Source organism: Ursus maritimus, unplaced genomic scaffold (assembly GCF_017311325.1).
Source record: "Ursus maritimus isolate PB19 unplaced genomic scaffold, ASM1731132v1 scaffold_17, whole genome shotgun sequence".
Lineage (NCBI taxonomy): Eukaryota > Metazoa > Chordata > Mammalia > Carnivora > Ursidae > Ursus > Ursus maritimus.
The window spans coordinates 50,099,569-50,127,250 of NW_024424119.1; the positions used below are offsets into that span (position 1 = coordinate 50,099,569).

Here is a 27,682-nt window from a genome sequence, read left to right on the forward strand (position 1 = left end):
TCTCAGGCAGCTCCTCACTCAGTGTTTTTAATTTCATGTTTATAGCAAGGTCTTTCCTAAACAGCGCTTGGAGTTTTCATCTAGGGAAGTGCTTTGTCCAGCATGAGTGGGAGAGGGAGTTCACAGCTTCCCTGGCATCTCTGAGGGGCTGCCACCTCAGAGTTTGGGATGGACAGACAGGTAACTACAGGAAACCCAGGCATGGCACCAGGGACCTTTGGGAACCTGCTTTCTGCTGTGTGTCCTTGGAATGTGACTGAGAATTCCCCATTTCTACCTCAGTTTCCCCAACTGTGAAAGGTACCTCACTTCCTCCATGCATCCAGATGTGGAAAAGGCGTCTTTGGTCATCCCTGCTACTGACCAGGGGCCCAAGAACAGAGGGAAGGCCAGGGCTTGTGAGAACTGGGCCAGGGAGCAGGAGGGGCTGAAGGCAGGCAGGCGGTGGTGTCTCGGGCTGGATCAGATGTTCTAGCCCAGGCTGGTCCCTGGGGCTTAGGTGTTGCTGCGCCTCCGCTCTGGGAGTTTCCGCCTGTGGGTGTAATTGAAAACAGGCTCAGGGCAGACAGGGAATACAAGTGATGAAGTCGTTCTGTACGCAAAGAGCATGGGGCCAGGCCAGGCCCCGCAGGGTCTCTCTACAGGGAAATTCTTGCCCCAACATTCCCGTTGGCTGGGGCACCTAGGACAAAGTACTGAGAAACATCCCGTGTGCCCAGCTCCATGCCCAGCACTGAAATCCAGAATCTTACACTGTCAAAAGAGTCAGATTGAGGAGTTTGGAGAATCCTGGGGTTCCAGGATGCTCAGCTTTCAGTGGGCATCCAAATGCGGAACCTGAGAGTCTGAGTTAAGAAGTGTGGACTAAGGCCAGGGCGTCTACATTTTCCAAGCGCTTTCCAGGTAATTCTGACGCACATCCCCCAGTTGAGAACTCATGGAGATACAGAGAGCCATGGAGGTTTGTGGAGCAAGACTCACAGATCATCCAAGAGGAGCTTTTGGAAGATTAAACCGGCAGAGAGGAGGCCGCCGTGTTCCTAGAAGCAGTTAATGAGGTCTGACCTCGGGCTGTGGTCATGGAATGGAGACCCGGAGAGAGAGATGGGGGATAGTTAGGACAAAGAATTGGAAGAACGTGACTGATGGCTTATCCGGTGTAAAGAGGAGGCTCCGAGATCTGGGGTGGGTGGGAGGGTAGGTAGACATCAGTTGAGAAAAGATGCCGGGTCCGGTTTTGGATGGCTTCAGTGTGGGGGTCCTGTGCCATCCACGGAGGTGTTGAGCTGGCAGTGGGTTCTGGGGAAGGTCTTTGCCTGCAGGAGGACATGGAAACAGGCTCTCAGGGAGTCTGGGCTGGCCATGACAGAAGGGGGAAGACTCCACCTCAAGGTGACACGATTTCAACCTGCTCATTTCTAGAACATTTCATAGCTTGAGCCCCCCCCCCCACTTCCCACTGTGGCCAGATTTATCCATCTCTCTTCAGAAAAATCTCAAGTATGCCCTCTTGCCATCTCATTGTAGGATTTCCTTGCAAGTACCTAGGGATGTTTCTAAGCATGAACCACCCACACTTCTGGGGTCTTTGGTGCGTGCTGAGTGAGGCTGTAGAGAGAGGTTGGGGGGGGGGGGGGGGGGCGCTGAGGCAGGCACTTCCCTGCTTCACAACAGCTCCAGCCCTCATGCCCAGGGCAGGGTGGGCCAGGCCCAGTGGGAGCCCCAGGCCCTCTACTGCCCCCCTGGGACCCAACTTCTTTGTCACAGTTCAGTTGCTGTTGGGGAAGCCCTCACCTGGTGATGGTGGGTGGTCATGGGAGGAACAGCAAGTAAACCAAATTTTTGGAGTCAGACTGTTCATAGTGACCCTGGGGAAGCCTCTAGTCTTCTCCAATGCTCAGACTTCTCCTCTTTAAGACGGGGTTGTGATGAGAGGAGAGAGAGGTAGAAAATGACGTGCCTCGTGAGGCAGCTACCTGGGTAGAAGTACCACTTGAAGAGCGCCGACTCTGTGCCAGGTCTGGTGTTGGCTGCTCTGCATGCATGGACTCGGTTCAGCCTCGTAAGAGACAAAGACTGTTGTCCTCCCCATTTTACAGAGGAGGATGCAGAGACGCAGGGGCTCAAGGCCACGCAGGGCAGTGGAGGAGCCGGGGTGCTTTGCTGCCTCCAGTCAAGCACGACGGGCTCCAGTAATCACCGGAGGAAGGGCCTCGCCTAGGCTCCTGGCAGCTGGGGCTGGGAGCAGAGGCCCTCTTCCGACTCTGGGCCAGTGTCAGGGCCTTGGCTGTCCCCCTCAGGACGTAGCACCTCATCTGAGGAGAGGAGGAATGTTGCAGTCTGATATGGAGGCTGCTGCTGGTGGGGGCGGACCCTGGGGATGACGAGTGGGTCTCCAGGAGGAGGGCTCTCTGGCCTGGCCACACAGAACACAACCATATCTACCCGCTGGGGAGTGGTGGGGGTGACTGAAGGTCCACCGCAGAGCTGGGAAGGGGGCCCAGGAGTCTCGAAGAGGAGGCAGACTTGAGGCACTGGCCGAGATCTAAGGGACAGGTGGGACCCCGAGCCTGGCTGTCAGCATCCACAGGCTGGGGACGATTGCCTCGTGGTGCCCAGAGTACACTCCATACACAGAGGGCTCAGGACAAAGCATCCACCCATAGCTTCCTCCTTCCTCATCCTCCTCATTCCCCGGAAACTGGAAGTCTACCCACACCAGGCTCTAATCCCCTTGAAGAAGTCATGGGATGGCTCTCGGGCTCAGTTGTCTCTTCTGTAGGACACCGCTAAGAATATCTATTGCAACCACATGGAGAAATGAGCACATAAACAATCCCCTTTCGGGATCATTGTTAGTAACAATACGGCTACAATATACAGACTACGCTGTGAGCTCCTGGTGCTGGACTGAGCGTATTTGTGGTATCCCGTCTCTCAGTCCTTACACAGTCCTTTGTTGGGTAGATACTAGTAGTACCTTCTTTTACAGATGAGGAAACTGAGGCACAGAGACATAAAGTAATACACCCAAGGGCCCACAGCTGTAGGTGGCCCATGGCTGTGTGCCTCACCACTGCCCCCCACTTCCCCAGCACTTTATGAATTCTCAGTAGATGGCTCCTCCCGGGCTCTGTGCCCCAGGTTTGCCTCCTCCATCCACCATCTATCCACGAAGCAGCCCAAGTGAGCTTTCTGTAAGGCAGATCTGACCCTGGCTCTCCCCTGCTTAAAACCCTTCCATGACTCCCCAGGAAGAAGAAGAAGCCAAGATCCTCAGCTAGCTTTCAGGGTCCCCTCCACGAGCTGGTCTCTGCCACCCCCCAGCCTAACCTCCTGCCACCCCAGGGTCCCTGCAAGCCCTAGCCAGAGCGAACCTTCTCCAGGCCCCCAAGGGCCAGGCCCTTGCTCATCTTTACATATCTGGTTTGCTCTCCCTGGAATGCCCTTCTCCTTAGAGATGTCCGCTGAGGGGGCCCTCCTTGAGCAGTTTGCATAGGTATCTTCCTTTGTGCTCTCAGAGCCCATCCTACTGGCTTCTCATATAGCAGAGAAGTTTAAGAATGTACTTCAATCTATTTCTCCTATGCCTCCAGCTGTCACCCAGGGGCTGACAGAGGCCAGAGGCGCAAACAGATGTCTGGCAGCTCAGAATAGAAATGGAGTACCTATTGTATGGTGACTAACATAATAAAAAAAACTAAAAAAAAAAAAAAAAAGAAAAAAGAAATGGAGTACCTATGGCCCTTCCCAAGAGGGCTCTGGGACACTCGTGGGCACTGGGGTTGGCAGAAAGCCCAGAGGAGACATGAGCTCACCTGAGTCCTGGTGGCTTCAGTGAGAGCTGAGTAGCCATGAGGCCTGGGGTGTTTGTTGCTTGAGCCATGAAGAGGTGTGCCCCGAGAGCCTGGAGCCCAGGGTGAGCTGTCTGAGCCAGGTTGGGGAATGGCAGAGAAAGGTGGAGTTGCCCACCATCTCACTGCTACTAACTCAGGCTGCAGATGCCATGTTCTTAGCCTTGTGTTTCAGCATGTCTGCAAAATGCAGGCTCATTGATCCAACAGATATTTACAGAGCATCTACTATGGGCCAGGCAGGCACTGTTCTGTGATAAAGGAGAGAACTAGACAAAGTCCCTTTCTCTAATGGTTCCTTCAATAGAGTAAGGGAAAAAATAAGCAAACATAGATATAATACTTCAGATGGCAATAGGTCTAATAAAGAAAAACAAAGCCACTGGATAAGGGAACAAAGAGTTAAAGGAAGTGAATAGTCTGGAAAGACTTCTCAGAGGAGGTGATGTGTAAGTAACATGAGGGAATGAGCCAAGGGCATATCAGGGGGATAAGGGTTTCAGGCTGAGGGTACCACATCTGCAAAGGCCCTGAGGCTGGAGCAGAGTGACCAAAGGAAGAAAAGGGGTGGCAAGAGAAGGGGTTGTGGGGAGGCTGTCCGCTCACATAGGCCTTGAAGGCCATGGCAAGGACTCTGGAGGTAACCACCCCCCCATACACAGATATCATTAAAGGGTGTGATGCACATGAAAACTGGCATGTAGTAGGTGCCCAATGAAAGGTCTTCATTCGTTATCTTTTACTATGGTGATAAACTGCACATAACATTTACCATTTTAACCATTTTGAAGTGTACAATCCAGTGGCACTTAGTACATTCACAGTGTTGTGCAACCATCACCGCTACTTAGTTCCAGAACATTTTCATCGCTCCAAAAGGAAACTCCGTGCCCATTAAGCAGTCACTCCCCATTTCCCGCCTCCCAAGTCCTGGCAATCACTAAGCTGCTTTTTGTCTCTGGATTTGGCTCTTCTGGATATTAATAAATGGAACCATACCTTTCGTGTCTGGCTTCCATCACTTAGCATCATGTTGTCAAGGTTCATCCATGTTGTAGCAGGAGTCAGTACTCCATTCCTTTTCGTGGCTCAATAATATTCCATCGTATGGATATACCAACTTTTGTTTATCCATCAGTTGATGGACATGTGGATTGGTTCCACTTCGTGACTATTGTGAATCCTGCTGCTGTGAATATTCATATACGAGTCTTCGTTTGAATACCTGTCTTCGGTTCTTTGGAGAAGTAGTCTTTGGAGAATAATTCTACCCACAAGTAGAATTATTAGGTCCTATGGTAATCGGTAATTCTATGGGCTTTTTCAGATTTTTTTAAAAGAATTTATTTATTTGAGCGAGAGAGAGAGAGCACAAGTGGGGGAGCAGAGGCAGAGGGAGAGGGAGAAGCAGGCTCCCCACTGAGCAGGGAGCCCAATGCAGAGCTCGATCCCAGGACCCTGGGATCATGACCCGAGCCAAAGGCAGGCACTTAACCGACTAAGCCACCCAGGTGCCCCTAACATTTTTTTTTTTTGAAATTTTTTTAAAGTAGGCTCCACACCCAACGTGGGGCTTGAACTCACAACCCTGAGAGCTCAAGTCAGATCCTCTACCAACTGAGCCAGCCAGGTGCCCCTGAAATGCTTTTAAAGTAATCTCTACAACCAATGTGGGACTAGAACTCACAACCCCAGGATCAAAAATTGCACACTCTACTGACTGAGCCAGAGGCGTCCTGATTCTATATTTAATGTACTGAGGAACAGCCAAACTCTTTTTCAAGGCGGCCATTGATATTTTCAGGTATTATTACCATAAGGCTACTGCACTCTGTTTCTTCCGAAGGGCTGCCAGCTTCTCAGCCACCTGTAACCGTGCCCACAAAGGCCAAGGGCACTGGATTTGGCTACCTGTCCCCTCTGGCTCCCCTTCACCTCTCCTCCCCCCATCACTGGCCTTCGGCTCACCTGAGCCCCTCTTGCAGGTGTTTGGTGACATAGACCAGGTGCGCATGACCTCGGAGGGCTCCGACTGCCGCTGCAAGTGCATCATGCGGCCGCTGAGCAAGGACGCTTGCAGCCGAGTGCGCAGCGGGCAGGCCCGGGTGGAGGACTACTACACTGTGGAGACGGTGAGCTCAGGGGCCGACTGCCGCTGCTCCTGCACGGCGCCACCCTCCTCGCTCAACCCCTGCGAGCACGAGTGGAAGATGGAGAAGCTCAAGAAGCAGGCCCCGGAGCTCCTCAAGGTAGGCTTTCCGGGGGAAGGGGAGGGAGGAAGCAGCTCCTGGACGAGCATCTAGCATGGGCTGGTGCCAGGCTGTCCTTCCAGTGAAAATCCACACTCTGGGGAGGTGCTGTTGTTATCCCATTGCACAGGTGGGGAAACAGAGGCTCCGTGAGGGGAAGCCACTTCTTGCTCACGACCACGCGCCCAGAAGCGGTGGAGGCAACATTCTTTGGCTAGCTTACCCTGCGCTCTAGCGTATCTGCAAAACGCGGGCTGGTTTCCATTCAGAGAGCACCTGCCACCAGCCAGGCAGGCACTAGTTCTGGGGATAGAGGAGGGAACTAGGCAAAGTCCATGCCTTTGGTAGAATATGGGAGACAGAAAATAAGCAAACACAGATAGAACATTTCATCATCTGGTTCAGTGTCTTGTATTTTACCCAAACCAGTTATCTGTCAGCACCTGAATATAGTATTTTACATTTTAAAATTTTGTAGCATTTTATTGTTTTTAATGTAATAAGGACATGTCCCATATTCAAGCACCACCTGCGTGCCAGATGTTGTACTAAGCTCTTGTCACACATTTTTCCCTCTAAATTCTTAAACCATTCTGTGAAATATGGGATCACTGTTCTCATTTTATAGGCAAGAAAACGGAGGTTCGGAGAAGGTAGGTAACTGGCCCAAACGCTCATATAATGGCATGTAGCCTTGGGTCTATACCATACTTTTATATGAGTTTTATGCTTCCTTCCCCCCAGCCACCAGCATAGGCAGATCGGAAAGAAGCACCACCTCTTGGGAACAGAGCCCCATGCTGGGGCCTGCCCCCAGGACCCATGCTTGAATAGGCACGTGCAGGCTAGATCACGGTCCCCACAGCCAGCCAGGCACCTTTGTGCCATTCATAACACACCCAATTCAGTGCTTGGTGGGGCTGGGATTTGAACCATGTCCTGCTGTATCCAAAGCATGTGTTCTAAACCACCTTACTCTCCTGTCTTTCTTTCTGTAATGGACTACATAATTTTGGTGTCTTTTGAGAGTATTCTTTTCTTTTATAATTTCTTCCAAACATATGAGCATCTGTTTTGCTCTTTTTGGTATCAAGAACTGTGAAATTGACTGAGATGTCACCCTACTTGTAAGCTAACAAGTTGGCGGCCAATTTCGTGGATGCTGGCAGAAGACACAAGCCTCCTGGGTGGGAGACAAAGGACTGTATTACTCACAGCAGCCAGAGTATCTACATTTTCTTGAACCAATTCTCCCAGCTCCAGTTCCCATGGGGTGATGCAGTGAAGACCACATAGCACCTGCAAACACACTGGGGTACTTTTCAGGAGTGGAGCCCCAAGCTTAGAGAATCCGATTTTTTTTACAATGGGCAACGAGCATGCCTTCCCTACTCTGGAAGGAAACACTCTCTGTGTTCCAAGGCTGTTGCCTATAGAAAAGAGGTCCTAGAACAAAGCCAGGCAGTACCTCTGCATGCAAAACAGGCAGAAAAGCAAGAGACCCATGAAAAATCGTCTTCAACGTTTGGCTAAAAATGTTTTCTTTATTTTATTTAAGAGTTTCTTTATTTACTTGAGAGAGAGAGAGAGCCCAAGTGGGGGGGGGGCGCAGAGAGAGAGGGAGAAGCAGATTCCCCGCTGAGCAGGGAGCCCAACAACGCAGGGCCCAATCCCAGGACTCCCAGATCAAGACCAGAGCTGAAGACACGCTTAACTGACTAAGCCACCTAGGCATGCCTAAAAATGTCTTCTTTAAATATAACTTTAGTTTTATTTTTGTAACAACTAAATGGATACCAAAACTCTCAAAGTTGGCATAGGGTTGAATTTTAGGCCAAGTTGCCTCTTTTTTTTTTTTTTTTTTTTTTAGATTTTATTTATTTATTTGTCAGGGAGAGAGAGAGAGAGCATGCACAGCAGGGGAGAGGCAGGTAGAGGCAGAGGGAGAAGCAGGCTCCCGCCAAGCAAGGAGCCAGACGTGAGACTCAATCCCAGGACCCTGAGACCATGACCTGAGCCAAAGGCAGTTGCCTAACCGACTGAGCCACCCAGGCATCCCTAGGCCAAGTTGCCTCTTAACTTGTCAGTCCCTGGACCACACTGTCTCCCTGGGGCCTCACTAGGGCCCTACAAACTCCAGGCACTGAGGCTATAGGTCAGTCTTCAGTTCTAAGAACAAACCCAACTTCTGCTCAAGTCCACCTCTCAATAACTAAATTGTAAGCATACTTTACATAAGGATACACAAAAGCTTTTCATACATTCTGGCTAATTTAATCCTTGCCACAATCCTTTAGCAAGGGAACTTAGGGTCCCAGCTTTACTTGTGGAGGAATCTGAGGCCCAGAGAGGGACTGTGACTTGCCTAAGATCTCACAGCAAGATCCTGGCACTAAGCACTAAGATTTGAGCTTGGGAATTTTCTGCTATGTCCCCTTGCCCATGGAAGGGGTCCCTACTCAGCTCTCAGCCTGGAGCCCATTGTCTCATAGGTCTTTTCAATGCACAGCAGCCACGGCGGTTTTCATCAGCCTTATAGGACTGGAGTGGGGTAGTAGAGGGATTGACTCAGCAGGTGGTGGTGTAGGAGGAGAAGATACTGCAGGGGCAGGTACCTGAGAGGTACCCAGAGAACCCCAAAAGGAGAAGGGGGCAGAGGCAGTATGAGACAGGGCTGAGGCCCCTCCCATTTGATTTGGCTCCTCCCCCCTCAGCAGGAGGCTTTCTATGGGCAGCCCCTCTTCCCAGAAGAGGAGGTGAAGGGAAGCTCTTGGAGGCGGGGAGCAGGGCACACCATGCTATACCCTCCCCTTTTCTCTATCCCAGCCCTTTCCCTCAAGCTAAGAACTCCAGCTGCGATTTGGTCTTAGTTGCATGACTCTGAGTAGGAGGGAGAGGATTCTAGGTCCCCTTTTTTTGGGGAGGTTGGTGGCAGGTGCATGCTTTTCACCTCTTTACTCCTTTTCCTTCTGGACATGAACTAGACATGACCCCACTCTTGAGGAATCCCCGGTCTCTTGGGGACGCAGCTCCTGACTCCAATGGTTGGTCATTGGTGCTGGGCCAAGAGATGTCTCAGGAACTGTGGAACCCAGAGGAAGAGGTAACATTAGAGCTGGGCTTTGAGGATTGGGTAGGAATCCCTCAGGCAAAGAAAGGAGGGCATTATGGGTGAGAGCAAGTGGAGTGGTGTGGCCCAGGATGGCTCCCTGCCCTCTCTCTGCTCTAGCCCCACTATCTGCCTGTCAGTTCCTCTAACACAGGGCTTCTCAAACTGTCTGTGGCGAAAGACTAATTTTTAAAAAACAAGAACCAGTACTTTTGGAAAATACCATAAAAATGAATTATTAAAGAAATGAAACAAAAACAGACATGCAAAATACAAGTCCAATATTTTACTGTTAGAGTCAACAGATAAAAATTTCTCTGTCGGGCGCCTGGGGGGCTCAGTCGGTTAAACGTCTGCCTTCAGCTCAGGTCATGATCTGGGGGTCCTGGGATGGAGCCCCAAGAAGGGCTCCCTGCTCAGTGGGGAGTCTGCTTCTCCCTCTGCCTCCCCCCTTCCCCCTGCTCGTGCTCTCTCTCACTCTCTCTCTAATAAATAAATAAAAATCTTTAAAATTTTTTCTCTGTCAAAGGGGTCTGAAAGTTTATAAAAGTCTATTCTCACTTTTCACAATTATTTTATTACAGACGAATAGCAAGTAGCTTGGACTGGTGCTGGTCTGCAGACCTCACTTTGAGTAGCATGGCCCAAGCACACCATGTCTCTTCTCACTTCCAGCTCTTTGCACGAGCTGTTCCCTTGGCCTGGAATGCCCTTCTCCTGCCATCTTTGCCTAATTTGTGTTCTTCCTGCAGAGCTCAGCTCCGACAAAACTCCTTCCTGGCATACTTTACTAACCCACATCTGCTCCTTGACAAGGTCAGCGCTCTGTCATTAATGATCTGGGCACCTCTCTGTTACTCTCTGTTCTTTCACAGCCTGTGAGGGACCATGAAGGCTTGTATCTGTCTTACTCCTCACTGTCCTCAGTGCCTGGCCCAGAGGGAACATTTGCTGAGGTCAAAGAGGATGCAGGGGCAGACCGGGGAGGGCTCAGATGCCAGGCTTAGAGGGTGCAAAGTCACACATGAGCAGTGGGGAGCCCTGACAGGTTATCTAGCAAGGCAGAGACCCAGGGTCAAACCTATGCTTTGGAAACCCACTTTTGGTGGCCACGAAGGCAGCAGAGTGAAGCTGGGAGGATCTCCTTTAGCCCCCCTGGAATAGTACCATTATTGCTGACATTCATAAAGTCCTTGCTGTGTGCCCACTCTGTGCTGAGCCCTGTCCACACACTACAGCCCCTTACCACAGCCCTAGTGCCTCATTTCACAGAGAAGGAAGCTGAAGCACACAAGAGTCTATGTGCATGGTTCTCACATTGTGCTCCCCAGAGCCCGAGGGGTACTGAGCAAGTCGTCAGAGTCTGAGCAAGGTTACAGTGGAGCAGACAAGACCCAAAATCCAATCCTGCTTCCCTAAGACTTCTCCACTCCCTTTTTCCATTTTAGAGATTAATGTCTACTCTAAGAAAGGCTCTCTGGCTTAAAACAGCTTGAACACCCCTGGGAGAGTGGGAGTCAAACTGTTTTGGAAACAGCTGGCTGGGGCCAGACAGGAGCGCTGGCCTGCTCAAACCCTGAGAAATGCTGCAGGGCTCAGAGTGGGGCCATGCGAGAGGGTGGGCTGGAGAAACTGCCCTTCTCAAGAAGCCAGGGGAAGCTGATTTCCCAGCCAACCCCTTGTGCTATGGTTCTCCTGACCCTCACTGGCATCTTGGCCATCTGGAGAGAAGGTCACATCCTGATGACGTGTGGTGGAGAGAGGAAGGGGGAGGGGCAGCTTCAGGGAGAAGCCCAGGGCTGGGCCAGGAGGACACAGCATCTGCCACTGACCTGTTTGTTGTCAAGCTCCTCCCCTTCTCTTGGCCTCCGTTTCCCCATCCAAACACAAGAAGGAATGGTAAAGCATGACAGGAAAGAGGTTTTAGTTTGTACCAATCTGGGTTCTGCTACCCGCCCCACCATCTAACAACTGGGTGGCTTTGGACAATTCACTTCACCTAAGCTGCAATTTCCCATTCTGTAAGATGAAGATGAAAGCTGTCCAGACCTTGTCGGGGCACCTGGCTGGCGCAGTGGGTAGAGCATGCAACTCTTGATCTCAGGGTTGTGAATTCAAGCTTCACGTTAGGCATAGAGATTACTTTTAAAAAAATAGTTGTCCGGACCTTGTCTTTGTTTGGGTCCCTAGCTGCAGACTCTGAGGCAAGTGGTCTGTGTTCCAGTGATTTATTATGAAAATGTTCCCAAGAGAAGCTGATGCCAAAATGAAAGAAGTGGAGGTGGGAGGAGAAGGAAGCCCAGTAGGGTGTGGTCTCGGCCTCCACCCCAGGGGATGCTGGAGGGTGAATAACAGCTCAGTTGTCCCCACTGGGGCTAAGGAGCTGGGCCTTTGGATGCCCCCACCTGGCAGGCATTGCCGAAGGACTGCCCCCCGAGGATGCACTCTCCCAGGCAGCCTGGGGACACAGCGTCTCTTTGAAGAGTCACAGATGCAGGCTGTTAAGAAGGCAGTACATGGAAGCCAGGTATGGGCACAAGAAACAAGAAAGAGGGATCCCAGGGCATGCAGATTGATATCTTCCAGTGTCCACTACATACCTCGTGGGGTTGCCATGAGGACAAAGTGAAACAGCTCATTACAGCCCCTCATACAGCTCCTGCTGCATCATAAGTGCTCAAAAGATGGGATCTGTGGCTTTTCCCGTGACGGTTATTAGCACGCTGGGTCTAGTGGGTGTTGAGGGCCCACGCAGGCCATTGCAAGTGGTTGGGCTCCTTTTGCAGCCTTTGTGCCTGATCCTGTGCTCTACCCTTGACCTGACCCTCACCCTTTCCCGGACAGCTCCAGTCCATGGTGGATCTCCTGGAGGGCACCTTGTACAGCATGGACCTGATGAAAGTGCACGCCTATGTCCACAAGGTGGCCTCCCAGATGAACACGCTGGAAGAGGTAAGGGCAGAGCTCTGCTCAGGAGCCAGGCTGGGTCAACACTGCGGGCCGAGGGCCATGTCAGAAGGGGCCTGAGCCATTCTGCCTTACCCTGGTGGCTGTTGAAAACTGGACTCCAGCAGGGAGCTGGAAGAGGGAGAGGCAGGCCTCTGGGTCCGGACTTTGGAAAAGAGGTCTGACCGGGGCTCATGGGCCTATAGGAGGTTGCAAGGCTGGGTGGAGAAACTGAGGCACCATCTGACTGAAAAGGATGTGGAGGGGGCTGGCAGGGACTTGCAGTGGTCCTCAGTTCACCAAGACCAGGACTCACACATGACACAACTCCAAGGCCACCGGTCACATAAAATGCCACAGAAAAGTGCAGGACTGGCCCAAGCCCCTTGGGGCAGGGCTGGAGACAGAATGGCTGGCCCAGGCCCCACTTGCAGTGGAGGCAGAGGTGCCGAGCATCTTCTGGTCAGTGCAAGTGTGCTAGAGGGCTAGGCAGATGGCCAGGACTGCCCCCTGAGGGCAGCAATAGAGTTGGGCAATCGTGGGGGTCCAGGCTGTGGGTTCAAGGTTTGCTGGCACACATCTCTGCTGGCATGGCCTGGCCTCCGCCTGTTTCCTGCATCCGGCCCCTGCTGGGCTGCTGGGAGCCTGGGGACACGCAGCTGCCAGGAGCGGGTGTGGGGGCTTCCTTTCCCAGCTTCCTTTCCAGAGGGAGGGGGCACCTGGGCATCCTGTGCCCCAGGGTGGGAGATTAACCCCTTACTATCCTTAAAGTCAGGGTCACAGTGGCTTTAATTATCCAAAAAGTGTTTGGTGTGTATCTCCTAGGTGCTGGGCCCTTTGCTACATGGGAGTAGTAAGGGATCAGTTGCTGGATTTCTACCGCGCACCAGTATTTTCTGTGCACCTAGTAGATGCCAGGCTCTCCTGTCGCCAGCTCTGCAGTTATCCCCCTTTGACCCTTCCTCCTGTAATCTTAGGAAATGTTAACTCACTTCATGTAACCATGAGCCAGATGATCTGGAGAGTATGTCTGCTGTGGCTGGAACAAATCAGAAAGTATTTCCGTAGCCACAAAGAAATGATTTTTTAATTATCTTCTGTTTTGCATTATCTGTGCTTTGCTTCTGTTCACTAAGTGATAACTCTAAAAAAAAAAAAATGCTTATTACTAACTCTGGGTGGAGGTGGAGAAAACAGCCTCACTTGGGAGGAACTGGCTCCCTCTGCCCAAAGGAAAAACATCACTCATTCACTTTTTAAATAAGACATTAATAATTACAGGGTCTCTTGGCAGCACGCTTTATCCACCCGTGGCTGCAGGTGCCACCACCCACCACCTGTCCCCTTGGGCCCCGCTCAGGAAACTGGACCGTGAAGCCTGATGGCAGAAGCTGGGGAGTTCCCTCCAGGGTGGGGGGGGGGTTGCTGTCAGAGGAGACTAGAAAGACCTTGGAGTCCTGCCCCACAGAGCGTCAAGGTGAACCTGAGCCGGGAGAACGAGGTAGTGAAGGAGAGCATGCACCACCTCAGCGAGCAGCTGAAGCGCTATGAGAACCACTCGGCCATCATGATGAGCATCAAGAAGGAGCTCTCCAGCCTGGGCCACCAGCTGCTGCAGAAGGACGCGGCCCCGGTATCAGCCCCTGCCCCAGCCCCCGGCCCCGCTAGCAAGGCTCAGGTGAGGCCATGTCCCTGGCGATGGGGCCAGAAGGTGGGTGGGCTTGGGAACACAGTGTGCCTCAGTCCCACGGGCCAACTGGATGGGGGTTTGGGGTCACAGGACAGGGCTGAGGGTTAGCCCAGCTGGAGAGTCTCTGGCCGGGTCGGGGGGAAGCTGCCTGCAGTGCAGCGAGCACCGCTGACAGAGGTAAGCTTGGAGCAGATGTGGGGATCCAGCTGAGGGGTCTGTTTGCTGAGGAAGGCATTTGGCGGCGTTCTCATTCCCATTTCCAAACTAGCGGAGACAAAGCTGCAGGGATGACTCTAACACCACTTCATCAGTGCAATATGGGGTGGAGAATTCCTACAGCAAACACCCGGACATCCCATATTCAAGCTCAGCACAGAGTGAGAGGGGACACCAGGCAGAGCCACCCAAGATCTCTAATACACCTTAATGCACATTTGAAAAAGGCCCTCCTCTAGGCAGACAAATTGCCAAAGGCTCTCCCTCTGGGCAAATAAAGAGAAGCCCCCTGGAGGTGGGCAAGTTGTACAGAGGCTCCTTCCTATGATAGATACACCCTAGAGGGTGTGGCTTGGCAAAGGGGAGTACAGACTGGATTTCAATGCCGTTCGTGCCCCTTAGGCCAGTCCCCCCAATGCAGGACACGGCCGCTCCATTCTCCACAGCAGCCTTGCGTTTTGGAGCAGGGAATCCTGACAGCCTCTAAATCTGACTTCTAAAGTCTAAACCGGACTTCCTCACAGACACGATCTCAGTTAATCCCATAGCCACCTGCAAGGAGGGACAATCATTGCCCATTTGGCAGATGAGGAAGAGTAAAGTGAGGTCCTTTGGGGAGAGGGTGGCTGCGCCGGGACAGGAACCTGCGTCTGTGAGACTGGCAAGCCCGAGCTCTTCCTCTCTGCCTCCTGTTCCCTGTGCTGACACGGTGCTGATGGGGCCATCTGTGTCTGCAGCCGGGCCCGCCTCGTTGCTGATAAAGCAGGGAGGAAGCCTGGTGCCTTGGCCCAGGGTGGGCTTCCTGCTCATTCCCGTGTCAAGTCCACAGGCGCGAATGAATGCTGTTTGGGCCACAGCACAAGGTCTAGAGACTATACTTGCTGTATCTCCTGGAGGTTCTGCCTGACAGGGGGGATGTCACAGGGCCTTTGTTCTTGTGCCAAGCCAGCATCAGAGGCATTTAAGAGGAAGTGAGAGTAAAATTTACAGAACGTTAGAAACTGCGTGCGCTAAGGGCAATGGCCTTGGTGACCAACCGTCCAAGTTGGCCTGAGACTGAAGGTTTCCCGGGATGCAGGACTTTCAGTGCTGAAACTGGGAGAGTTCCAGGCACAGTGAGATGGGTGGGTCACCCTGCCTCAGAGCCTGAGAAACTCACCCCTACCCACAAACAAAGACCCATGAGTGAGAGAGAGGGATGGGAAGCTGACCTGGTGAGAGGCTACCTCCTTAGGGAATTAACCATTATAATATACCCCCTGGGGGCGAGTATGCAGGGGTTTGGATATGGAACAAGAACCTAACCTATCAGGTTGGGCTTCAAGCCTGCAGGGGAGCTGGAGAGCTGAGTGGGAAAACTGAGGCACACCCCAGTCATGGATGTAGCCAGTATGGGAGGAAAGCTGTGAGTTCACGAGCACCTGAGACCTAGGGCCTAGAGCAACATAACCACTTCCAGCCCCCACAAGCTGACCCCCACAACATGACCTCCCGCAACAACACCCTTTCCCCCTCCCCTAAGTCTGAGATTTCCCTTCTCTCTCAGGACACAGCTGGAGGGAAAGGCAAAGACAACAACAAATATGGCAACATTCAGAAGACCTTTGCAGACAGAGGCTTCACGAAACCTCCGAAGGAGAAGCTGCTGAAGGTGGAGAAGCTGAGGAGGGAGGGCGGCAAGGGCAGATTCCCCCAGCCCACAGCCAAGCCCCGGACCCTGGCCCAGCAGCAGACCGTGATCCGAGGCATCACCTACTACAAGGCGGGCGGGAAGGAGGTGACCGAGGCCATGGCCGGTGAGTTGGAGGAGAACTGGCCCTGGGGGAGTGGGGGCTTGCTACTGGATGGCTGTACCCCAAGCAAGGATCACCCACAGGGATCCGGTGTCTTCCGTACAGTCAAACTACCCCAGATTTCAGCTCTACTGGTTACCTTTTGGTGCCCTTTGCTCATCAACACAATGAGATAGTACCCCTCCTGGGGTTGTTGGGGATGACATGATAGAATCAACACAAAGGGCCACTCAGTTCCTCTCCAGTATTTTCAGCCGTCTCCGCCCTCACTGGACTTTTCCTTCTTCATTCAGAGATTTGCTGAAGGTCCACTATGTATGTGCTGTATCTCCCAGAGATTCTGCCTAACACCGACTCCACAGTCCAGTGGGAAAAAACAGACCCATGACCAGGCAGCAGCCACAGGTGGGGTGGGAATCCCCAGGGGCTGGAGCCTGGCCAGGGTTCTGGGAAGTGTTATGGGGCCTTCAGAGCACCTCTTATTTCCAGAGTGGCCTTGGAATGGATGGCCTCCCACTTCTTATTTCCCCAAAGAAGAGCCCACAGAGTCCTGTATTTTTCCTGCAATCCATGGGGGATCACAGTGAAGGGCAACCAAGTAATTAATCAAAAAAAAACCCACAAGATACAAAAGTCCCAAGAATATCCAAATTTCTGGGCCAACCCCACTGGTGTGGCTCCTGATTCTTCCTCTGAGACCCTCCCCAAATGCCTGCTCTCATGTCCCAGAGAGGTGTCCCAAGCCTGCTCACCCACCCTGGGTCCTGCTGACCACCTCCTTCAGTGAGGCCCTCTGCCCACCTCATGTCCAAGGGGCCAGGAGGTAGAAATGTGAGGAACCAGTCTCCTTCAAGAGCCCCCCTAAATTTTTGGCCTCTCAAGGCTCAGGGGCCTCTTCCCGGGTCCCCTGGTGGTAGCTGCTGGTTCTAAGTCCTGCCAGCTCCGCCTGGCCACAATACAGAGCCTCTGACCTCTGGCTGGGCACTGCCCAAGAACAGCTGCAAGCAGCTGGCTCTGCCAGCGAGGCCCGTGGGAACCAGACCCTTGCCCTGGCAGGCTGCCAAGGCCAGGCCCCCCCAGAGGGTGTGCCCCATTCCCAAGAGACCCCAGGGGCTGCCCCACAACAGGGCTTGGCTAAACCCTATGCAAAGAGGAACCGTGGCAGGGAGAGAAAATGAAGGAAGTCAGAGATAATTGTCCTGGCATCAAGGGGCCTCATCCCCTGGGGGCCACACCATCCCCTTTCCTTTGTCCCTGGCATCACAGTTTTCTGTGTACTTTCACACACACTGTTGGACTTGATCCGGGTGAGGAAACAAGCTCAGAGAGGTGAAGAGACTGGCTCCAGGTTTCATAGCGAGTTGGTGGGACTGGAACCCAGGTCAGCGGGCTGCAGAGTCTGCCTGAGACCCCTCCCCAGTTCTGTCCTCTGCTGTGTGGCACTGAATCTTCCTGTTTTTCCTACCCAGACCCCATCCAGCCCAGCCCAGACAAGCGTATGGGTCAGGGATAACCCAGAGATGGCCCCAAACAGGTCCCATGGGAGATGAAAAAGTCATCCTATCAACAAAGGCCTTGCCAGCAAAATTTGGGGGGGTGCCCAGAAAGCCTCGAGATCAGAGATAGGAGCTGAGTGAGGTGACAGAGAGATGGAGACCTGGGGTCCAGAGGTGATGGGAGGCTGGCTGCTCCTGCCCCTCCCTGCTTGAAGTGGCAAATGCTGGGTGAGAGGAGCTATAGGCTAGGTTCCAGAGGAGAGGACCAGGAGAAAGTCTGTAAAATGGGAGCAAGGGTCTCTCCATCCTAGAGTTGAATCTAAGACGTGAAAGAATTGGTACAAAGTATTTGACACTTAGGAGGGAAGGGGTCACATGTTTGGCACCTCATGCTTGCCAGGACCTGTGCAAATGATGTGTATACGTTTTCCTCTAATCAACACAACAGCCTAATATGGTGGGCCTTACAACTCTCGTTTCATAGAAGGGGAGGCTGAGGCCCACCGAGGCAGGGGACTTGGCTGAGGTCACTCAGCTGGGGGGCTTGGAGCCAGTCTGCTGACCACAAAGCCTCCCCACCACCCACTTTTTGAGGCCTTTCACTCCTCAGGGCGTCCCCCCATCCCTCCGCCATGGCCCCAGAGTTGGGAGCCGGTGGGCCTGGGGAGGACTGTGGGCAGCAGCGCAGGACGTGAGCACACGGTCCTCTCTCCACAGACAACACCCTCAAGAGCACTTCCTGGCTGGAGCAGCTGCCGCCCAGGGTGGAGGGCAGGCCACCGGAGCCCAATTCAGCAGAACATGACGAGGCTGGGCCCAGGGCCGCGGACGGCGCGGACGTGGCCTCTGGTGTTCTCAGTGCTGACCCTGCCACCACCCCCACCCCGACTCCCATTGCCCGGCTCCAGCCCACCAAGCCACCTGCACAGCCAAATGTCCCGAGCCAAGGTGAGTAAGGCTCACAAGGGTCAGCAGATTACAGCCCACAGGCCAAATTCAGCCTGCAGCCTGTTTGTGTATGGCCCTTGAGCCAAGAACAGTTTTTACATTTTTAAAGGGTTGTGAAAAAAAATACGGGACAGACGTATGTGGTCTGGAAAGCCTAGAATCTTTTTACTATCTGATCCTTTGTAGAAAGTTTGAGGTCAGGACAGCTGGGTGGCTCATTCGGTTAAGCGTCTGCCTTGGGCTCAGGTCATGATCCTGGAGGCCCCGGATTGAGCCCTGCATCAGGCTCCTTGCTCGGGGGCGGGGAGCCTGCTTCTCCCTCCCTCTGCCTCTTCCCCTGCTCGTGCTCGCTTCGTCTCTCTCTCTCTCTCAAAGAAATAAATAAAATCTTTAAAAAAAAAAAAAGAAAAGAAAAGAAAAAAGTAAGTTTGAGGACATTGACAGTCAAACAGGTGGTATTTTCAACAAATCCTTCCTAACACGTCACCTAGAATCTCATCATCAAATCCAACAACTATTTTCACTTCTTTATTTTTTTATGTCCACGTTTGTACCTTTGGCTTGTGTCTTTCGGTAGAAATCTTTCCCATGAAATCATCGAGCCCATCTTTCTGGAGGGCTTCTTGGCTACCTGTTATAACAAGGTATTGTTGAACCCATTCCCCACTTCGGTCTGAGTGCATTCCACTCCCAGGAATCTTTCCTGAAGGGTCCATCAGCAATGTGGACAGCAGCTGCAGCTTACCTTACCCCTCACCCCCAGCCCATTTCCAATGTCAGAAAACTGGAAACAATCTGAAAGTCTAACACCGAGGGGACTGGGGCACAGCTGTCTGGCGGCCTGGTAGAGTCTTGAAATCCCATCATTAAAAGCTATTTAATGATGTGAGAAATTGCTCAGTGGAGGGAAAAAACAGGATACATAAAACTGTATATTCAGAAGAACCACGGTTTTTTAAAGTATGTCTGCATGACTATATATGCAAAGAAACAAAAAAGAAATGGAAGGAAATACAACATGTTTAAAATTTTCTTTGGATAATGACATTTTCATTATTTTTATTTTCCTTCTTCTCCTTTGCTGAATGTTCTGTTTTCTACATTGATCAGACATTGCTTTGATCATAAGGAAAGGGGGGAAATAAGGCTGCAAATACGGGGCACCTGGGTGGCGCAGTTGGTTAAGTGTCTGCCTTGGCTCAAGTCATGGTCCCGGGGACTTGTGATCCAGCCCCGCGTCGTGTTCCCTGCTTGGTGGGGACTCTGCTTCTCCCTCTCTCTCTGCCCCTCTCTCCCGCTCATGCTCTCTTTCTCTCTCAAGTAAATAAATAAAATCTTAAAAAAAAAAAAAAAAAAGGCTGCAAACAAAATGTTGGGGGTGGGGGTTTCAGTAAGACCCAGGTGATGTTCCTGGGACTGCTGTTCCGGCTCCTGGGCCTGCGGGGCTGAGTAATGAATGCGGCACCCCTCACTCCCCCCAGGCAGAGGGGTGAGCTGTGAGGGCACCCTACGGGCTGTGGACCCCCCCGTGAGACACCATAGCTACGGGCGCCATGAGGGAGCCTGGATGAAGGACCCTGCTGCGACAGATGACAGGATCTATGTCACCAACTACTACTATGGGAACAGCTTGGTGGAGTTCCGCAATCTGGAAAACTTCAAGCAAGGTCGGAGAGCTGGGAAGAGGGCAGGGGTTGGGTGGCCTGAGGAGGGTCTCCCTTGGAGTCTGGGCCCTCTCGTGCCTGTGCTTTGCCGTGGTCCAGACTTTCCCAGTCTGGTCTAGCTCCAAATGATCAGCCACCCCAATGAAGGGCATCTGAGGGCACCCCCCATGTGCTGACACAGAGCCAGGAGCAAGAACGGGGCAACAAACAAGATGGACAAGGTCCTGCCTTACTGTCAGGAGGAACAATACTTAGGGTTTCCTCTTCTTGAGTACTTATTATATGCTAATTACGAAGTCAGCTCAGGGTAGCTTCATAATTCTATGAGGGGGGCTTATCACTCTGTTTAACAAGTGAGCAGAGCCCCAGGCCTTAGAGGAGCTGTAAGTCTGGGCAGGAAAGGGCAGAATTTTGATTATCAGACCTGGGGCATGATGTCCGGGGAGGGGTCATTTAGGCCTGACCCGCCCTCCAGAAATGCACAGTCCGATGTGAGAGGCAAAGACCTAAGGAAATAACCTCGGTCTAGTGTTTGAGGGAGAGCTCAAGGGACTGTGGAACCCAAGCCTGGACATCAGAGAAGACCTCCCCAGAGGAGGAGGTGAGGCTGAGCTGAGCCCTGGAGGAAGAGCAGGAATAAGCCATAGAAAAGGGAAAGGGCCAGGCGTTCCAAGCAGAAGGCCCGATGTGTGCCGGGGCCTGGCAATGAGAAGCAGGGTGGCCTAGAAGGGAGGTGGGGGAAGCACAAGCAGAGAGTAGGCTCAGGCAGACCTCAGGAGCCACATCAAAGTTTGTATCTATCCTGAGAGCCGTGGAGTCACAGGCTATGGCCTGGAACAGCCGAAGTCCTTCCTCTGCCAGGTCAAAACTGACCTGATGCCTGCCTCACGTGGCTCACAGGCTGCTACGGAGGAAGCCATGAAAACTGCCAACACAGGGTGATGCGAGGCCAGAGGAGAGGCCCTCACTCAAGCCCGGGGAGGTGGTGGAAGGCTTCCTGAAGGAGGGCTCTGAAAGATAAGGAGGTATTCCCAGGCAGATAGGATGGGGAATGGCAGTCCAGACAAAGGCCCTGAGACAAAGCCATTCCGTAACCGGGTGACCTTGAACCCTCTGACCCTGTTTCCTCCTTGGCAAAGGGGGATGCTAACAGTACCTGTTTCACGGTCGTGGTGGGGTAGGATGAGTGGCCCAGCTCCGAGCCCATAGCCTACTCAGTATCCCCTGCTTGCTGAGCCACTTGGGAGCGTGGGGTGGCCTGGCGTGGCGCGGGGCGAGCATCTGCTCTCCACACACAGGCCGCTGGAGTAACATGTACAAGCTGCCCTACAACTGGATCGGCACGGGCCACGTGGTGTACCAGGGCGCCTTCTACTACAACCGCGCCTTCACCAAGAACATCATCAAGTATGACCTGCGGCAGCGCTTCGTGGCCTCCTGGGCACTGTTGCCCGACGTGGTCTACGAGGACACGACGCCCTGGAAGTGGCGCGGCCACTCGGACATTGACTTCGCCGTGGATGAGAGCGGCCTGTGGGTCATGTACCCCGCTGCCGATGACCACGACGAGACCCAGCCTGAGGTGATCGTGCTGAGCCGCCTGGACCCCAGTGACCTCTCCATGCACCAGGAGACCACGTGGAGGACGCGGCTGCGGCGGAACTCCTACGGGAACTGCTTCCTGGTGTGCGGCATCCTGTACGCCGTGGACACGTACAACCAGAAGGAAGGCCAGGTGGCCTACGCCTTCGACACGCACACAGGCACCGACGCCCGCCTGCACCTGCCCTTCCTCAATGAGCACGCCTTCACCACCCAGATCGACTACAACCCCAAGGAGCGCGTGCTGTACGCCTGGGACAACGGCCACCAGCTCACCTACACCCTCCACTTCGTGGTCTGAGCCGGGACCTGTGCTCACTGGAGAGGAGTGGCCGTGGGCATGGGCGGGGCTCCGCCACAGCAACTCCTGCAGGGGGCTCCTTCAGCAAATATTTATTGGGGTCCAGGCCCGGGGCAGGTGCTAGGCATGTGGCACAGCCAGAACAAAGCTTCCTTGGCACCCGGTGGGTTACTAATCCCTTCCACTTGCAGAGCACTATGCCAAGAGCTCACATGCACAAACCCATTCAGTCCTCCAGTAGCACCCTCGGAGGGAGGGATAACTAAGCCCATTTAACAGATGAGGATGCTGAGGCTCAGAGAGACAATGCACCTTGCCTAAATAGCCTCAGTTTGGATCCGGCAGGCCATGCCGTCACAACAGCCCTATTTTACAGAGGAGACCTGACCGCACTCCGCTACACCTCCAGGCCTCTCCCTAGTCCTCTAGTTTCTCTTGTTCTCCCAACACTGTCTCCCTTCCCCGGGGCCATTCAAAAGCAGAGGCCTGGGGAGGGGGACCTGCACTAGTGTTGTTGAAGGCTTCGTGCTGTGTACCACCCCAGGCCCCGTTCGGGCTGAACTGTTGGTGGCCCTGGGCTTCAGGCCCCTTGACTAATGTTCCTGCTCCTTGCCTTTGGCCACCCCCCCACCCGCCCCACCTCACCCTCTGTCCAACCACATTCCAAACCTCCATGGTCACCCAGCCACTGAGCAGAAACCGCACCCCGAGGAAAAATACCGGCCCCTGTTCCAAGTTCCCCTCCCTCTGTATTCATGTTTATTTTCTGTTATTCCTCCTCCGTGCTGTCATTTGTTTCTGGAGCCGCAGCTGAGAAGGCCGCGGGCAGCTGCCTGCCCGCCCCAACTCTTCCCGGGTGGGGAGCTGCGCCAGGCCCTGAGGCTCCCTCTCCACCCAGAAGTGCGGGCTTTGGCCACATACCCAGGCCATGGGACCTCTCCTCAGCCCCTCCCAGAGCCTTTGAGCCTGGGGTCCACGTTATCCTTTCTCTCTGGACCTTTGAACCCACAACCTCTATGTACTCAGGGATACCTCCAGGTCTGCCATGAGCCAGACCCTAAACCCGGGGCTGGGGTGGTGCCAGGATGAAACAGAGTCCCTCTTCCTTGTCTGTCCTGACCCAGTCATTTGGTGAAATGGCCCAGCAGGGTTTTTTTGTTTTTGTTTTTGTTTTTTTGTTTTTTTTGTGGGGGGGGGTGCGGTGGTTGCTGGGGGAGGCCGAGATCTGAGCAGTTGGGTCCAGGGGAGGCATTGGACCTTCTGGTTGCAGGGAGGTGCTAGAGGGTTGAAGTTGGGAAGGGAGGAGAAGGGTGTGTATGGACCGGGCTTTTCCACACTTCAGAGTCATTGGTGCCAGGACCACCCTGAGCCCGGGCCTTGAGACTAAGGATGCACAGGTGGGCTGTCTTTCCTGGTGCTGCTGGTGGCTCCTCTGAGCCTCAGACCCAGACAGACCACAGGACATAGACCTTCAAGCCTTCCCCTCATCAGCTTTGGAGAGTATTTTTAGAGCTAGGATGTTCACCAGTCCAACTCCCTGTTTCACCAAAGGAGAAACAAGCCCAGAAAGGTTTAGAGAGTAGCTTGGGGCCACGCTGGGGAACAGGACCCAGCTGATCTTCCAGAAGGGCTTTGTCTATTTCCTTTATTCTTCCGGCTTAGAGGCAGCTCTACCTGGGAAGACCATAGACTCCCAAGCACCCAATCCATCCCAACACCTTTGAGAGTATTTACTGCTGATCCCTACACCACCCCATGACCCTGCTCCCCTCATTCTGTCCCCACGCCAGCTCCTGCTTATCTGTGTATTTGAACGCCCCGCTGCCGTGTTAGGAAAAGCTTTTTGTGCAGAAGACATTTCTTTCAGGCCTTGTCAGGTGATGTTTGGTTTAAGCTGTAACTCACCCCTGAAATAAAGGGGAATGATGATAGCCAGCCAAACAAGGCCTGACTCATAGTGGAGGACACATCCAGCCTCCCCCACCCAACCGTCGGCGGGCTCCACCGAACGGTCTCCTCAGGGGGCTGCATTTCCCTTGGCCTCGGGTGTGGGTTTTACAAGACTGTGTCTTTCATGATATCACAGCCTAACCATGCGAGAAGTGTTCAGACTCCTCTTGCTCATTAGTCTGCGAAAAAGGCAAGTTAGAAAGGACGGGATTTGGGAAAATTAAAGGACAAGCAAGATTGTTTTCTGGGGGAGGTGCACCGTCCAAACCTTCACTAAGGCCCTTCTGTTTTCAGGCCTTAGTGTGGGGGGTTTTGTGGTAGATAGAGTTGTTTTCCTCACGTTACAGGCAGTCGAACTGGAACCCAGACATGGGTCACTTGTGATGAAAGCAGTTAAGTGGGGAGCTGGGTCTCAAAATCAGGTCCTCTAACCATCACCACTGACTGAGCATCAGGTGGGCCAAGCATGCCAGGTGCATATTCTTGCATCGTCACAACAGGGAAGGCCTATGCTCAGAATGCGCCCGCTTTAGAGATGAAGAAATGGAGGTGAAAGGACTTACCCAACGTCATACAGCAGCTAAGTCTGTGGCAGGCCGGGTTTTCAGGGCTGGTCAGTCCATGTTATTAGCCAACTGCATGGCACTCCAGGGGCAGCTCCAGAAGTGTGACCAGGCCACAAAACTGCACCCACAAAGGAGACCCAAGAAGGAGGTTGGGGTCAGCTTGTAAAAAGCTTTGAATGCCAAGCCAAAGACTGCCTCTAATCACATTTGGAACAAAGTCAAATATAAATTAACAGAGAAAAGACAGTCCAAGACAATTGGAATTTATTCCATTGCTGATGGGAGGCAGGGACAGGTTTTTGTCATGGACTTTATCACATTTGGTCATAGGTACTTCAAATAAGAAAGGACCTGGACTGGGGGGGGGGGCAATGTTTCTTACTGACCTTGGATATGAAGGCAAAGAAAGCTGTCTCCGGTGTTCTGAACACAGGAAGGGGCTTTGGCTGCCACCTTAGAGTTCCCCCTAGAGATTTCTAGGCCTTAACATTGAATTTGCTCTGTCTGCAGAGGAGAGAAGGGGGCCTCTGTCTTGGGGGCAGCCCGAAAAGTGAGGCTGGGATTTTCCTGGGAATCATTTGAGTGTTCCTGAAAGTCTCTGTGTTCCAAAGCATCATCTTCTCCTTCACAGTGTTGGAAACCACTCTGGTGACAGGAGCACACAGCACTGGGTGGTTGTCAGGGAGCCTGGGTAAGAGTTAGGGAGGCCTGAGTTGGGATCTGGCTCTGCCTCTTCCGTGCTGCATGCTTGGGCAGGGTAGGGACTGACAGGGGACAGATGTCAACTCCCTTTTATGGCTGAAGACCTGCAGCTTAGCACTAAGGGCAGCTGAGGACCCAGCAGCACCCTCCTAGAGCTAGTGGCGCCTTGACACACATTCTCACTGATGCACCCAGGAACCCTCGAGGTTGGCGTTACTGTTCCCCCTGACAGGTGAGGAACCTCAAGTTCAGAGAAGTTAAGAAATCTGCTCAGGGTCCTGAATCTAGCAAGTAGTAGAGTGAAGATTTGAACCAGGTCTGTGTCTCTACCAAAGCCCCAAACTCACTGTTGCTAAGAATCTTGTAACAAGTCGTGTTTTCTCTTTTGCTTTGGCTGCTGGGAACCTCAAAGTCAACTTTGGTATTACTTTTAACAATTGTACTGAGTCACCAACTGGACTCTGACTTCATTCTAGCTTTCTGCTTTAACCTTTACCCGGATCTGTTTATTTTTACTCTATTGTATTTTATCTATGTTTGTAAGTTGCCACAATGCCTTTTCTTTTGCAACAAGGTGGAATATACCTAAATAAATATGTGATCAAAAGCTCCATTTGAAAGTCTTGACTAAATGCTATGGTCTGCTTCGCTACCATAACACAAACATTTAATAACAAAAAGAAATGCTCTCCTGGGGAAAAGTATCGTGGAACCGGGGAGGTGGGCCTTGAACATGCTAGTCCCACGTTTCTGCTCCCGCACAGACCTTCCTCGTGACTGCTGCCGCGACCCTCAACCGTCTGCAGTATGGTTTACTATTGCTCTTTCAGATGATTTCGTTCTTTTTACTAAAATAATTTTATTTCAAAGGGAAGCTTAATAAGCTGTTAGCAAAAACAAAAACCAACCTTTTAAAGGAGTAATATTACAATAGTAAAAAGAAAGTCAGTGACCACCGTGCAAGGTGGCTGGAACGGGACGCTGAAAACAAGCAGCGCTATTGCCTTCTGGTGCTTACTGAGCCTGTGGTCCCTGGCCCATGTTTTCTTTGTGTAAAAAGCAAGATTAGCAAATGTCAGGGGGTATAAAGGACAAACCAACAGCAAGCGGACATTGACCTTGATGTAATCAGAGGGATGGGGCTGGAGGAAATAGCTTCTCCACGTGATTCAAGGGCCTTTCACCTGGCGGCTTAGGTCCCTCTGAGGAGCTCTCAAACCACTGACGGTGACACAGGTTTAGACCAACTTCCCCAAACACAAACACACACACATTCAGCTAGGCCTTCCCTCCCTAGCCTTGGCAGAGCTGGGCCCTGTCCCTGTGGCCCCTGGTGAGAACAAGAGTCCTGCTTCACCCAGGACAGACAGCCAGAAGAACAGTGCTAACCAGGGCTGATGGGCCCTGTCCCTCTCACCGTGCAGACCCTGCTGGGGCTGACGTAAGCAGCCCAAACATGGCTGGGCTTTGGGTAATCTGCATCGTAGCCTCTCCGCTCAGGCCTTTGGCCAGCCTTAGCCCTGCCTGTTCCCCACTGCCTCATCTTCTCCAGCCTTTGCATCAGCTGTTCCCTCCCCTGGCTACACTGGTAGCTTGTACCTGTGCATGGCTGCCTCCCTCTGGCCACTCACGTCTCAGCTGAAATGTCACCTGCCCAGGAAAGCGATCCCTCAAGGCTGGGTCTGAGGTTGGCCCCAGCCACATTGAGTAAGGGACAGCCAAGGCTAGATAGGGAGAGACAGGTAGAGGGCAACCTGACTAGGGTCACAGAAATCCCAGGTGTGGAGAAATGATACAGACAAGATATTAACCAGAGAGAAGGGAACATAACAAATCTGCTTTGTTTGTTCTAAATGTAGAGGAGATATATTCATAATATTTACAAATCCACTTAATGTTTGTCTTAAATGTTATAGGCAAGATGTTTACCAAGGTCCCTGGTCAGTTTTCTATAAAAAACCGACCACAAAAGCCTTCAGTGGCAACCCATTCAGGACCCTTCTCACTATAGAGAGTTCCTTTTCTTTCCTTTCTGTTCTCACCTTCCCTTAATAAACTTTCACTTAACTTTACCCTTTTGTCCACGAGATTCATTCTTGGACTCTGTGAGATAAGAACCTACAACAACATGCTCTTTTGTCTGTTCATTGGTGGCCACTTACATTCGTGTACTTGCTTGGGTTCTGTCTCCCCTCACTGGGGTCAGAGCTCCATGAGAGCAGAGCTGTTCCTCACCATGTCACCAGCACCCAGGAGACCCCCACCAAATGGCTGCAAATGACCCAGCAATCCATGTCCGAACGTCGGGCAAGTTCATACAGGGTCTGCTGAGCAAGCCGCCCTTGGCTCCAAATATGTGACCACTGGATGGGCCACACTTCTTTCATTAATTTGTGCAGCATAAGTCAGGTTCCACAAAGAAATCTCTGGAATGCAGTTTCGGATCAGTAAGGCTGGAAAGCAGACGGGATATTCGCAGTGACTCCCTCCATCCTGCAGTTGGATGAAAAACGAGGAAACCCGGGATGCCTGGGTAGCTCAGTGGGTTAAGGGTCTGCCTTCAGCTCAGGTCATGATCCCAGGGTCCTGGGATTGA

General features: G+C 52.6%; 1 protein-coding gene and 1 long non-coding RNA gene across 3 annotated transcripts in view; one reads left to right on the forward strand and one right to left on the reverse strand.

Moving 5' to 3' along the window:
* LOC121103099 lies at nucleotides 1-24,494 on the reverse strand. The gene is made up of 2 exons (XR_005835248.1): nucleotides 24,382-24,494; nucleotides 1-532 (listed from the first exon to the last, which is right to left on the reverse strand). It is a non-coding gene; the product is annotated as an uncharacterized LOC121103099 (long non-coding RNA).
* Nucleotides 1-25,699, forward strand: part of OLFML2A (olfactomedin like 2A) — a 28,026-nt gene extending 2,327 nt beyond the window's left edge. Inside the window, exons 2-8 of one of the 2 annotated variants that reach the window (XM_040631872.1) lie at nucleotides 5,840-6,103; nucleotides 12,057-12,164; nucleotides 13,627-13,836; nucleotides 15,611-15,860; nucleotides 18,071-18,301; nucleotides 19,783-19,968; nucleotides 21,264-25,699. In XM_040631872.1, coding sequence (XP_040487806.1) covers nucleotides 5,840-6,103; nucleotides 12,057-12,164; nucleotides 13,627-13,836; nucleotides 15,611-15,860; nucleotides 18,071-18,301; nucleotides 19,783-19,968; nucleotides 21,264-21,868 — 1,854 coding nt within the window. In that variant the 3' untranslated portion in view covers nucleotides 21,869-25,699. Of the gene's footprint in view, nucleotides 1-5,645; nucleotides 6,104-12,056; nucleotides 12,165-13,626; nucleotides 13,837-15,610; nucleotides 15,861-18,070; nucleotides 18,302-19,782; nucleotides 19,969-21,263 lie in introns of those variants that run through there. The other variant, XM_008698781.2, reaches the window with a different exon arrangement.
* The last annotated feature ends 1,983 nt before the right edge of the window (nucleotides 25,700-27,682 follow it).